Genomic DNA, 14,153 nt, shown 5'->3' on the forward strand with positions numbered 1-14,153 from the left:
TAACTGATGATAATCGAGGCATTATGATAATCGAGGTCATTCAGTCTTTAGTCAATTTTTATGATATTTTTGGGGAGATTAGTAAAGTAATAAATTCTGAAGGCTATGCTCATGCTGTTCGTCGGTCAAGGTTAGGTATAGCATAACAACATGGATTGGATAAATTCGACTGCGATACATCATTCAAACATCATAGCAACGGAAACCTATAGGTCTTTCAACACGTACAATATCAACAGAGCAGAAATAATCCGTTACACGCGCCTGCGTACACGTTACAACGGTGCAAACGCATTTAGACGGTTACTAAAGTTATTTAAACAACATGTTGCATGTAACTTGCAATGGGAATGGCCTTTGAAATATTGCCGCCACATCTATGTCCGATGCTAAGCTGTGCTTGCGCTTCGGTGACATGGTGTTGGTGGTGTGCCGGCTTACTCGCATATGAGGTAACACATCTGTGATCGGCTTCAAAAGTATGCTATGCTGTATGGGCCGTGATCAACATCAGAAGGACTAGCTCGATTTCTATTTCGATCTTATTAAAAAAAAAAAAAATTTGGAAGACTATTTTGCTAGTGAAATGTTCATTCTTCGTTTAAAGCTGAGGGCTTGTAATTTTTTGGCTGTGGATATTTGTGGATGAAATGTAATGTCTATATAAAATTGTGCAATTTATACTATTCACAATAATTATTAATAAAAAAAATTAAACCGGATATAAAAGGTTGCATTTTAAGCATTTTCTTCTAATATTTAATAATATATTCGAATTAGAACACAGTTATCCTCGTCTACGTCCAGTCGTCCACCTACATGCGTTCCATTCGAGTTCACTTCTTTGCTTAGATGAACTAAATATAACAAAGATTACGCTCATGAAACACGGAAAGATAAAAGACTAATTTATGAACTTACTATTACTTGTCTACCAAAAAAAACAATGAGGTCATCGCTCCCAGGTTCACCGGCCCACAGACGTGTTTTATATGAGACGTGAAATGCATAAAGCATTCAATCTATTATAAACAAATTATTACTTGCTATAACAGTGAAGGAAAATATGGTGAGGGAACTGACATGCCTGAAAGTTCTTTAAAAATAGAAGTTCAAAGGTGTTTGAAGTCTGTGAAGTCTACTAATTCGTACTTTTCAATCGCGGTGGACTATGACTTAGCCCTAGGACTAAAAATATTGTTACTGAGAATTTTTCCTTTCTGAGAATTTACCTGTGGCCCGGCAACGGGATATGAACATTATTTTACAATAAAGCCTAAAATCAGATCATGAGTTTAGTGGTCTCTGCCACCCATGCCACCTATGCACAAAATCTACAAACGGAACTGAAATGTTACCTGAATTGGATCAAAATGCATAGCTACTTTAAGCATTATAATACCTACTCATACGTGGTAAGATAAACTTCGTTCCCTATAGTCCTAACAGAATCCTTTGACATTCCAGATGGCTGATACGTGTGGTGGAGGACGTGCAGGGCGGCGAGCTGCGCACGCGGCAAGGCCTGGTGCCCGCGTACGTGCTGCAGGAGAAGCAGGCGCCGGAGCGAGACCAGACCGCCCTGGCGGCGAGGAGACAGTACGTATTTATAACACCAGTCATTTGTATGTTTAGGTTAGATTAAGTTAGTATAGTCCGCGCCAAACTTCTAGTCCTCTCTGAAGCTGTTGCGCGAAGGGGTAGTCAGAAAGTCAAAGCGGTCGAACACAACTACAACCATATACTCCGTAGCAACAGTAACGGCACACTAACGCAGCTATGTACCTGTTGGCAAGAGCGGGCAGGGGAGGGTGCTGGGGGCTCCTGCGCTGTCTTCGTCCCGGTTGTCTACAATTTGCTGTTGCGAAGAGACTAGTTTCTATATTCAGAGCGGACTAGAAGTTTGGCGCGGACTTTACAACTTAAATCGAACTAATAACCTTCTGATGATGCGGAAAATTTGCATCAAGATTCCACACCTGAAATTTTCCGTCTATATGTTGATATTGTGATGATACAGGCAATAGTTTCATGATACGATGACGCATTACGACTTAATGAGCAGTGTAGGTCGTCAGATTCCTTTTGGATAGATCATCAATAGTCTTGTTGCAACTGGACGTTTTCATATCTAAGTGTTCCTTCTATCTCACAGTGGAACCGTCTAGAGCAAACTGTAACTCTCCATGGAAGTATTTCATGAGTCGTTCCTAGTTTAAACCTCGGAGCCCTTCAAGGTCGGCATTCCCCTGTCCTATTTGTATTGCAACACAGGAAAACCTTTACCTGTTTTGGTATCGCTTTTAAGATAAATTGTTATTTCATTGCCACTTGCCAAGAGTTACAAGTATCAACGATTGGCTCAAGGTATCTCAGAAAATAGACCCATTAGCATCGCCATAAAACTTAAACACGTCTTTCCAAATCCCTAAAACCTAACGCAAATTTAATGGCGGGAAACTGCTAACGGTTATAAAATGGGCACTTACGAGCTGCGGTGGTCGGGCTGACCAACGCAGATATGCACGTGTTGCCAAACGTTGAACTGAAGCCAGCGTGGTTTGATGGATGACGCATAAAGGTGTGTATTGGAAATTTGAAATATTCAGCCGGATGCAATTGACGGATAATAGAGCCGGTGTAAACATTTCTTAAATATTTAAAAGTACTCTAAAATATTTGTAGTCTGTTCAAAATAATCGAACCCTAATATTTAAGTTGTATTTAGAGCTCTGCTATAAGAAAATTCCATTTGAAGGGTGTACCGTACTTAATCTTAAGATGGTAATACAACCTGCTTTTACCTCTTTTGTAATCCAAGACGCCAGTTTATAGATGCCAATTTGCGACTTTCCATTACGAGCAGTGGCCACTTACCACCACGTAGACTCCAACTGTGCTACTTATTAATACAAAAGTCAATATTATAAAAAAAAACACTTGCACATTATTAAAATAACTGAAACATTTTCCTTTTACGAGTCACCCGACTTCTACCGCGTTGATGCTCACGTAACATAAACAAAATTAAATGCATTTGGCGCAATCGCCCATCCGATATTTTCTTGACACAAAAATATCGATCGTTATAAGGCAGTACACAGCTGGAAAGGATATAAAAGTCTCTGTGGAAGTTTTTAATTTGTTAACTCGGACAAAAAAATAAAGACAAGGAAGGAACACAAAGTCTTGCAGGACATTACATTAAAGCACAACTTGCACTTATATAACTTTGAGCGCTACGACAGATTTTGTAAAAGTCACGAGGCTGACAGCCTTTGAAAGAAAGAAATTAATTATTATTTGCGATAAAGGTGAAGGAAAATATCGTGATGATACACGCCTGAGAGTTCCTTAAAAAGTTGTCAAAGATGAGTGAAGTCTATTAATTTGTACTTAGCCAGCGCCAACTATGACCTAAACGCCTTCCACTCTAAAAAGACCACGACGAGACTGAATCTTTTATGAGATGGCGTATTAAGGATAGTTTAATATACAATCAAAAATTTACTGACTCATCCGAGATTATTTGAAATCAGCATGTTTTGAATTAGAATGAATGTTTCGTACACCCTTGGAAGTTCAGCAAAATTTGATACACTTATATTTTCTAGAGGCTAAGTGTATGTTTTTTATTCTGAGTTTATTTACGTCAGTTTTCAACGCCGTCGCACGATAAAGTCTTCACCAGAATGTTACTATGGACATCAAGATTTTCTTTTAGGATCTTGCGCAAATCAAGATACTTTGATGAAAGTTTTCAAATCAAATGTTGGGTTCCCTACAAACATTTTAACTTCAAAATATATCACCAATAATGTAACAGATTCTTACATAACATAACATGCTTCTCTATTGATTATAAACCGATTTAGTTTCTTTTAATTATTTTGTTTGATAAGAATCCCCCAAAATTTCGACTACCGGGCGAAAATTATTGAATGAAATTATTCTTCTAAACGTGAGAAAATAATTATTTTCCACCACTTAAGATTATCACGGGCAAAATTAGGTGCAGTACCTCCTCGGTTAGTTTTACTACTACGCTTTATAGTTACCAGTTAATTTGGTTTTATATACACTAAAGATCTGACGGAACGCCAAAACAAAATCGATTTTATCCAGGTCGAGGATATGAAGCCGTCAGCGGCAGAGCAGATGCACTGTCAGGTGTGGTCACATCAGATGCCCTTAATCACCAGGAAGCGTGCCATTGCCAGGAATGAATTGGGTCACTAACATGCGATTTACTGATCTCTGGAAGCTTTTTATTGAGGTTTATATAGCCTTTCTTTTAGTACTGGTTTATTTCAGCAATCAGTTGACAGGGGACTTTATGCTACGAGTACTTGTTACTTTGTAAGGAAGCAATGTTCCTTATTATATGAGGGAGTTTTTTAATATCCCCTCATATGAAACGATAATTTTTATAATAACGGTTTCAGGTTAGCTCCAAGGCTTGATTTTCAGCCTACATTAATTAAAATCAATAATTTAGATACCTGACTAATGTAGGATTGAACCCGGAACCCTCTCCTTTTGATACGTTGTCAGTATTCAGCCAAGCAGAGGTAAATATAGGTTTTTAATCGTCAGAAAAACACATAATACGTAATTCGATTCTGCCCCTTTTTGCAGGTTTTTTTTTTTTTATATTTAACCTAACGATAAGGCAGACGGGCTACCTGATGGAAAGCAGTCACCATCGCCTGTGGACATTTGCAACACCAGAGGAGTCGCCAATGCATCGCCGGCTTTGAAGGAGAGCTCTTTTTACACCCCTCTTGAAGAGCCCCATGTCATAGTCCTGAGGGAATACCTCAGGAGGAAGTTCATTCCACATTTTGCACGTACGCGGTAAAAATGACCGTGCAAACCGAACCGTGGAGGACCGCCACGGGTCAAGCTGATGTGGATGGAACCTCATCCTTCGGCGGGTGGTGCGATGAAGGAAGGGTGATGTAGGCACCAGATCGAACAGTTCCTCAGAACACACACCATTGTAAAGCCGGTAGAACACACAGAGGGAACCTATGTCCCTCCGCAGGCTTAAAGGTTTTATTATATTTCCTGCTTATTATTTTTAGTTCTATTTTATTGCTCTCTTTACATCGGAATATCTTATTATGGCCATGCTTCAGGTATGAGTTTATGAACCTTATTGTCATAATTCACATCTGTGAAAGATAAAACACCTGAAATATCATGAAATAGTGATAATAAACAAACATGCGGTTTACCTGCCAAGATAATGCAGTAAAACTGTGGTACTTAATACTAGAATTTTGTCATAATACTGTCGCACATATATCATAATACCCAATTTGTCAAGTTCCGTAAATAGAGAAGCAAATAGACAATGATTAATTTCATTTAATGTTGAAGTAATTAGAATTTACATGAGGGTAGTACAAAACATTAGACTGTCAGATTAATGATGTAGTTCCCGTCATGAGATCAAAATTTATAATATTATACTTTGTCATTGTCATCAAACCCATTACTGTCACACTGCTGGACACGGCTCTAGTTTTAGAGAAAGTTTTAGGTCATAGTCCACTGCGCTGGAATAGTACGATAGATTGTTGATAGATTTCATGTTCACAAACCTTTTTTAAGAACTCACAAAAGTCTAGGTTTCCAAACGTAATTTTCCTTCGCCAATACAATTAGTAATAAAATCAATTCCTGAGAGTCTTAGATCTTCGAACCATCAAATGCGAAAGAGTCTTGGGCTTCTTATCCAGTCCTTCGCCAAGGTCCAAAACATGAGACCTCACAATGTTTCAAAAGTAAAATATATTTTAAATCATGCATTACGTGTGTGATGAAAAGCGATATTTCCATCCTTTGTGTCGAGCTGAAGCGAATATATCACGTCGGTATCTATCAGCACCGCCCAGCCAGCTGCCCACCAGCTCCGGACCTCGCCAATTGCCGGGCAATAAGTCAGGCAACTTGTCTCGGGAAGGCATAAATCAGTTTCTTGTCCAATTACTCGGTTACTTGTCTCGTTACCTGCCCATCGCGGAGCTGGTTTGAAAATAATTGCGCTGTAAATATGAGTAATGAAAATACCAGAGTTTTCAATACCGGTAGGTACCTGAGTATTTTATTTCATATACTGAAAATTTCATATGCTTCTGTACTTTTATTTTGTATTGTAAATTAATTTACAAATTTATTGACTTTTTGACTATGTAGTGCAGAAGTTACCGTACAATTTGATACACAGAGAGTATCTAGCGATACTAGATGCTTATGTTCATTATGTTCTGAAAATAAAATATTTATTTTTGAATTACAACCTATTGCAAAGTATTGACTATGTTCAAATTCAAAACTAGGCTCCCTAACACTTTTGTAAAGGAAAAAATAGGATATTGAGAAATTTCATGGCCTCTTAGATATCATAAAATTTGATACAAACACGGAAGAATATCAAACCTTTAAAAAAATAAAAATTACAAGTTCCATAGACACTTTTGACGAAATAGTTTATTCTTTACCTTAGTGTAATATTTTTATTTCCGTGAGTCATGAACTCGCGGAAAGGGTGGCATCCCACTCATCTTAATTGCCCTGATTTCGGAAAAGTGCTGCACGATTACGTCTTACTTGACTTTGATTTATACGGCCTTCTGTCTGCGGCTACTTAGTCTCGACAGCTGTGATTTAAGGTAGCATATTTGGTAAAGTAGTTCTAAAAATACCTACACCTAATGCAGTTGTTTTTTTAACGACCTGAATATTTAATAGCCTGGATATTTTAATAGCGCTTTGTATGATCGTAGTCTTCATTGTAATAAAGGTTATATAGGATCATCCTTTCTTCTATTTCGTTTAGAAACTCTGGTGGATGACCATATGTGTATCTTTAAATTAAAACAAACAAACTAATAAACAAAAAGAAACTTGAAAAAGTAAATTTCGTCTTATCTGTCTGCAGGTAAAATAAGATTAAGTTAATTAAAGTTTTATTTCTATGTCACAGAAAATCACTTCCATTTTCATTAATAACTCAAACACGAAGTCATGATAGAGTGAAGAACACGCTGAAACGTTTCGTGTAGTATACACACTGCGGGCCTCCCTGGATTTGCGTGTGGTTCCCGAATTTCTTGAAGTTAAGATTGATATCATAAATACTGCATTATCTTGTTACCAGAGCGGTGGTCCGCGAGCTGATCGAGACGGAGGAGGAGTTCGGGCGCGACATGCAGCAGGTGGTGAACATGTACATGCGGCCCATGGACAAGGCGACCACGCCCAAGCCGGTCTTCGACAACCGCGAGTTGCTCTTCTCAAACTTCAGGCAGATCTGCGAGTTTCATAATACGTTAGTATATTGCTTCTATGATTAATTGTGTAAGAGACTATAGGGATTTTCAGTTTTTTTCAAATTTGTAGGTCGGTAACAATTTACAAAAACGAGAATAAGTATCCACGAGGTTACAGATCTGAGGTCTATGATCTTAGTTATACATAATTTTTTGCAATATTTAGAAAATGTATACTTTCTGTGTGTGTGGTCAAATACTATAATTATAATGATGTTGTCAACTAGGAGCCTGCTGGAGGGCATCAAGTACTACGCTGGGGAGCCGCGCATGCTGGGCCGCGCCCTGCTGCGTATGGAGCGGGAGTTCGACAAGCACGTGGCCTACTGCCGCGACGAGCCCGCCGCGCAGCACCTGCTGGCGCACGACCCCGTCGTCAGGAACTACTTCCAGGTCAGACAGCACTGCGAGCACGTGGCCTACTGCCGCGACGAGCCCGCCGCGCAGCACCTGCTGGCGCACGACCCCGTCGTCAGGAACTACTTCCAGGTCAGACAGCACTGCGAGCACGTGGCCTACTGCCGTGACGAGCCGCGCGTCTGGTAGAAGTAGTAGTTCTAGGTTGGACAGGACTAGCGGCTCTTGCAGCTCAGTTTCTCCGCCGTGGTAAACTTCCAGGTTAGACAGGACGACGCATCTCTCTCGCAGGTCAACGACCGAGCTATCAGAAAATATTTCCAGGCTAGAATGGACTAGGCACCTCGATGACCTCATCGCCAGGAAGTACTACCAGGTTTGACAAGACAAGACTTGATACCTCCCTTGTAGGGATTACAGACGTCGATTGATATTCAACTTAAATCTACTCGTCAATAAATCCGCCCTCAGGAACTATCCCAGGTCTAACCACACGACTGGCTTGTTAAGGCTTCGATCCGTCGATGGTCAACTTACACGTGATTGCCAATGACCCCGCCGTCAGGAAATACTTCCAAGTCGACAATATCGTTATTATCATTGCATTAACGGTCACACATTCATTCAATCGATTCATTAATACATCTATGGAATAGCGCCATCTATCAGAAACAGTCAGAACGCATATGACATTTGATTAGCTGTTAGACGTACGTGCTATTCTTCGCCACAGTTCCTGTACGTTTGTGTAGATGACGCTAGTAAACGCGTCTACACTTTATAAATATTTCTCAAGATGTCGCTAGTAAGCATGGTTTGAATCTGTGTCATATATTTTATAGATCATTAACAGATGGCGTTAGAGGTTCTTAATCTGTATATTTTAGTAAAACGAAAATAATTATTGTACACCGATTTTCTTAACATCATGATCCTTAATTTAAGACAAAAACAATTGCTAAACTTTAATTACACATTTTTTGCTTATGATTTAAATTTCATAACAATCAATAGTTAACAAAATAATGTGATCTAAATTTAACTCTGTGGCCTATTGTTAGATACCATTGTAAAATTCTGAATGGAACACAAAAAGTCTATAAACAGTAGATCGTTATATCCTAGATTCGGTTTCGTTTCGGATATAGGAACCCGGGCGCCAGCGGGGTTCTCTGCTCCTCTAGGCACGAAGCCAACTACGAGAATAGTTCGCGCGCCGGCCCGTATGATTGCTGTCAATCTGATCGGCGGTAGCGGACGATCGCCTTATTCCTAATAACCATATCCATTAACCATGATACGTAATGAGGACGTGAACTGAAAAATATTCTAAGAATGTTACATTTTAACTAGGATTTGAAAGACAGAAAAATTCGTAAAACCTATAGTTTTTTATCTACGGTGTACGGCGTATCGATATATTTTCATTCACACGAAAAATTGTTTGCTATCGATCCTAAATCAAAATATTTTATTCAAAGTTTATTTTATATGACTCTTTTTGGCGTATATGGAGCTGGAGCTTCTGGATTGATCTATTTTGAAGTTTGATAATACCATACAGACTAAAATTTCAAACTTAAATATAAAAATTTAAAAGATTAACGGAATATGTTAACTGTGTTAACATATTTGTAAGATTCTGACATTTATCTTTGTAAGTTCTGGCATCTTTACTTGTCTTCGTCGTTCCATACTCTATCACAAAGAGTTCCACGATCTTCCACATTTTATATTTTATGAATTGTGAAGATTTAAGAGAGTATTTAATTAATGACCTACAAAGAGATATTTTCTTCTAAAACAAATCACGGATGTCAGCTGTAGTGAGTCATTGTCCATGTTTTATTATTTTTGGCAACAAAGTAGAGATATTGTTTTCCGTAGGTAATGAGTAGATTTCAGCGAATGCGCTGTTTCCAGTTGAAGATGATATATTATTTAAGTCAAAATCAATAGAAGTCACATAACTATAACTTTATCTTCATAAGTTTCATCATATATAATTTTATCAATTTATTTATCCGTAATTTATGAAGCCATCCTAGTAGAAATCGATAAAAAATTAAATGTATGAGTACCTAACCTTGTCTCACTTTGGAAATTTGTTACCTCCTCAATAACTTCATTACGGCCTTCGAGATAAAGTATTGTATTTAGGAATTAATTGTATGCCAGTGTTACCTCAATGTTATTGTTATGTCGACGCTGTACATTTTCAATTTTTGAAAAACAACAAGAAAACATTAATTTTTTTTGAAACGTACAACAATCTATTTCTACCGTAAACATCGTCACATTGTAAAAACATTTGTTAGAATTTCAAAACAACTGTTTTTTCATAAGATTGCATTCGTCAAATGTCACAAACATTGCATTCTCACATAAATCAGTGTAATCTAATTTGGCACAGTTTGGTACTGTAGAAGTAGGCAAATTGCGAATATCTTGGTGTCAGCGGAGACAGTTGGCTCGCGAGCTCCAGGCGGGTGACCTAGTAACTCTGCCGTCTGCGGACTGACCTTCCTGACACTTGCGTGTGACGAGAGATGGGGCTGGTGGAAGTTACTGATTGTGTCGTTTACATTATGTAGTACCATGTTTATGTAAGTCTTCGTAAGCATTGTAAACATCTTACGCCCTTTAGTAATAACCAATATCTAAAAAATGCCTCACAAAGTTCCAATTTTGTCACATTTTTATTAACAATAATTATCAAATTTCGTACTTGTTACTAAAGATACTGTAGTGAAAGCCATAACAGTCTAAAGAGAAATTTAGAGTTTGGCATAATATTACTTACATTATGTCAGCCGTCTTGTCCTACGTAATTATTAAAATATAACCCGAAGTAGTATTTGCTATAAACTGCCGAAAAAATTGGTGATTCATCTTTATATGTCTACAACCAGCAAGCAAACATAATTAATTCTAGAACCTATTTATAATCTTCTGTGCTTTAGATGCCCAGACGTAAAATACATAATATTTTTTTGCTTTGTTTGCTGGCCTGTATTATCATTATAGCTCAAAGGAGCATCAAACGCTTCTACAAAACCACTTATGAATCCCCAAAGCTATAGTATTGAAATTTCAAGGGATATTTCCAATTTTTCGTTTTCAAGATTCAAGAAGTTGTTTTGCTTCCCCTTCCTTCCCCATAGCTAAAATGTCCTACCCTTCCCAAAAGTGAAAATTTCCTGAAGCGTTGGTAATCCATTTTTGTATTTAATAATGTTTCAGTATCAATTTTGGTACTAAAATTTAACGTAGATTACATTATATATCCTCTACACATAGGTACAACAAAACAGACAGTATCCCAACAAAGCCGTTCGGGTCAGCCCGCCTGCTATGTATAAATTTCGACAGCTGTTTAATAGCAGATCTATTTTTGCCTCCAAACAGTACACTCATTGTTATTTTGCAATTCCCGAAGCAAATGGAGCTGTTTGCACAGAAGTTGGCCATGTTTTATATCTGTATTTTGAGGCTACGTAAGCAAACTGTATTATGATTACCTGATGTTTCAAAATTAATAACGATCTAGCTGGATTTTCAGAATTTGTTTAATAGTGGTAGGTAAGTGAAATGTATGCCAATGTATGTGCTATTTATTTGAGAAATGAATACAGTTAGACACATATTAATTTTAGTTATATCGTCCGTGTAAAGATTTTATGATTTTATGTACCATATACAGTGCACGAAGACAGGTGCGTCTTCGTGCACTGTATATGGTACATAAACCACTCGTATATCCTACCCGTTAAAGTATTTGACAGACATACATTACGGACAGAATCTTCGATTTATTTGTAGAGATTGACAAAGTTTTTCCATATAACCTTTACATGCGCATTCTTTAAATATTTGAATCATCTGAATGACTGTCCCGTCAACTATTCGAGCGTGGTACAGAAATAATGATATGCGGTCCTCGTCTCCGAACCACCTGAGTCAAATCCAGAAATACACTTTATGCGCTTTCTATTTATTTATCGTCTATTTTTGTGTTTCAATTATTATTACACTTAATTTCCGTTGGATCGTGGTGCAAGTCGTCTATATTTGACTTCATTGACGTAAGATCTTGATCATTTTAGCAAATTATTGTCCAATGGTATAGATCACCCGCATAATAATAGTGGAGCGCTGACCGCTCCGGAATGTTTTCACGTACTACCTCAGACCAGATTATTATCATAATTATCTATTTGAGAATTATTAGGACTTTTAGATATATCTAGTATAAAAGCATGACAGAATAGATATTATCTATAAATAATTTAAATAAATAATTAATAGTAACTTTTGAGTTCGCAAGTTCTATAGAAGTTGATATTATTTGGCTGTAGAATATTCACGTGGCAAACCGACGAAAGTTGTGAAGATTATATGTCATTAAACTAGAACCAGAACTCGCCGTTCTAAATAACATAATAGTGTCAACGCAGCTCGCCTCGCCGACCTGAGCAAGGATACCTCAAGGTTTGTTTGGCGACCTTGCCAAGGCGGCCGTGGGCTTCGCAGCCGATAACACGACGTCACCGGAGAAATGGCGTTATCCTAAAAACCGTCGACGCGACCGTTCTATGTTTAGCGGTGGACCGAGCAGGGCCAGGAGCGGACCAGTCGCTTGGAAGCCGCGGCCGCGAACACCTCGCACGCTCCAGCGTTACCGACCCTCGACCACTCGTCCGAGTGAAGTGTGTGACTGTGATTGTGTTCTCGTGACCCCTCACCCCCGTGCCGACCGTCGCCGCGCAGGTAGGAGCCGCCGCCACGTACGACCGTATTCTGTTATATAATTGGGCGGGCAGTTGCGAAATATCGTGTTTTTCCCAACATTCACTTCCAACGGGTGTAGTGTTTCAAGCAACACGTCTGGTTTATTTTGAGTTGGGCTGCGTGGGTGTTGTTCAGCGGCGTCGTAGCTATCTGACGCCTCGTCGGCAGTGTTGCGGCCGCGTCGGCCGGCTCGGGTGGCCATACAAAAGAACTTCCCGGTGACCTTGACCCAATTACCAAATGTAATTTTGTGGAATACACTACTAATTTTAAACTGTTCTAACAGCTGATTAAGCTATTTATAAACAAATATGTTTTAACTGAAGTTGAAATCATGGCACTAATTGACTAATTCCACATTCAAATATAATCATTAATATCAATCATCATCAATATCAACAAAATTTAGTATGATTATAAACATTTAAATAAACAATAAAGTAACAAGTTTTTAAAATAGAATATCTTAAAAAGAAGCTATGATAAGAGTTGACGCATGCATTGAATCACATGAATTCAGAACACAGGAAGTAATGACTTTAAGAAATATCCATCAAATTGAAAACCTTATAAAAAAATAAAGTTGATATTGATTATGTAAAAGATATGATATAACTACAAGTAGATGGAATTATGTATACCATTATGTATACCAATAAAAAGTAATAATGTCTAAACATTTAAGCCCTTTTTAATAGTCATCGCATTTTTAATCGACGTTATAATCAGCATTGATGTATATTTTAAGAAACTAAATATATCCCGCAAACCTTACTTAAAGTAAATTGGCTAACACTTTTTAAAAACCTTTTCTACAAAGATCTTTTTATCGTGGTCACCACGCTTGGCTGCGCGTGTTGGTGATCGCAGTACTTACACAAATGTTTTAAGCAAGAAAATATTACCCGTTTCCATATTAACAACATATATTTATATATATTTAATAATAAATTTGGTATAAATAAATGTAAAAGTCATGAAACAAATAAGAGTTACATTGAGATAAGCATTAAATTTAAAATTGAATCGTCGTAAATTAAACAGTAACGTAAATATTGCAACTGAGACCTTTGCCAAGGAAAATGTCCAAAATTACCTAAATTCTGAACAAATAATAATAAACTTGGCTTGAGCAACGACATTTAAATGCTCCAATTAGTCCATACACTAAATACTGGATTAGGGATACCGAAGATTAATTAGACGTTGCAGTTTATACTCTTAGCGCAGTATATGTACTCGTAGTAGTGTAGTAAGAACCAGGTAAAACTATGAACCTGGCATTAAATTGGTAATTGTTCCTGTTATTTTTTCATTAGATTCTATGCCATGGAAGCAGGTTAAACAGCTATTGTTATTGACTACGATTTCAATAAAAAGTTTCCAATTACTAAATTTTGCAAACTTTTAAATCTTAATTTTTATGAATCCAAAAATTTTATATAACTTATTTAAGTCTATTGTTTGATAAATTCCTTACGGAAGGTAAGGTTTTTCTATGGTACTTATGGAACTTATTCGCAAAATTTAATACTCCCTATCTACACATTTTAAGCTGAGAATTTTTATAATCATTCAGAATTCATAGTAAGTTTTATTGATGTCTTATGGGTTTTTCTTTCCAAAGTTGGTTAAAAAAATTGTATTCTTCAAAAACATTACGTT

The 14,153-nt window shown here is 37.5% G+C and overlaps 1 protein-coding gene across 1 annotated transcript in view; it reads left to right on the forward strand.

Annotated features, from left to right (window-relative positions):
• The first annotated feature begins 447 nt into the window (after window positions 1-447).
• Window positions 448-14,153, forward strand: part of LOC140748517 (protein Obscurin) — a 61,746-nt gene continuing 48,040 nt past the window's right edge. The window contains exons 1-4 of the mRNA XM_073081334.1: window positions 448-452; window positions 1,468-1,599; window positions 7,169-7,339; window positions 7,568-7,733. Of these exons, the coding sequence (XP_072937435.1) occupies window positions 448-452; window positions 1,468-1,599; window positions 7,169-7,339; window positions 7,568-7,733 (474 nt within the window). The remainder of the gene's footprint in view (window positions 453-1,467; window positions 1,600-7,168; window positions 7,340-7,567; window positions 7,734-14,153) is intronic.

The sequence above is a fragment of the Epargyreus clarus genome, unplaced genomic scaffold, assembly GCF_041222505.1.
Source record: "Epargyreus clarus isolate Ecla_fem2 unplaced genomic scaffold, WU_Ecla_fem_2.2 ptg000003l, whole genome shotgun sequence".
NCBI classification, from domain to species: Eukaryota; Metazoa; Arthropoda; class Insecta; order Lepidoptera; family Hesperiidae; genus Epargyreus; species Epargyreus clarus.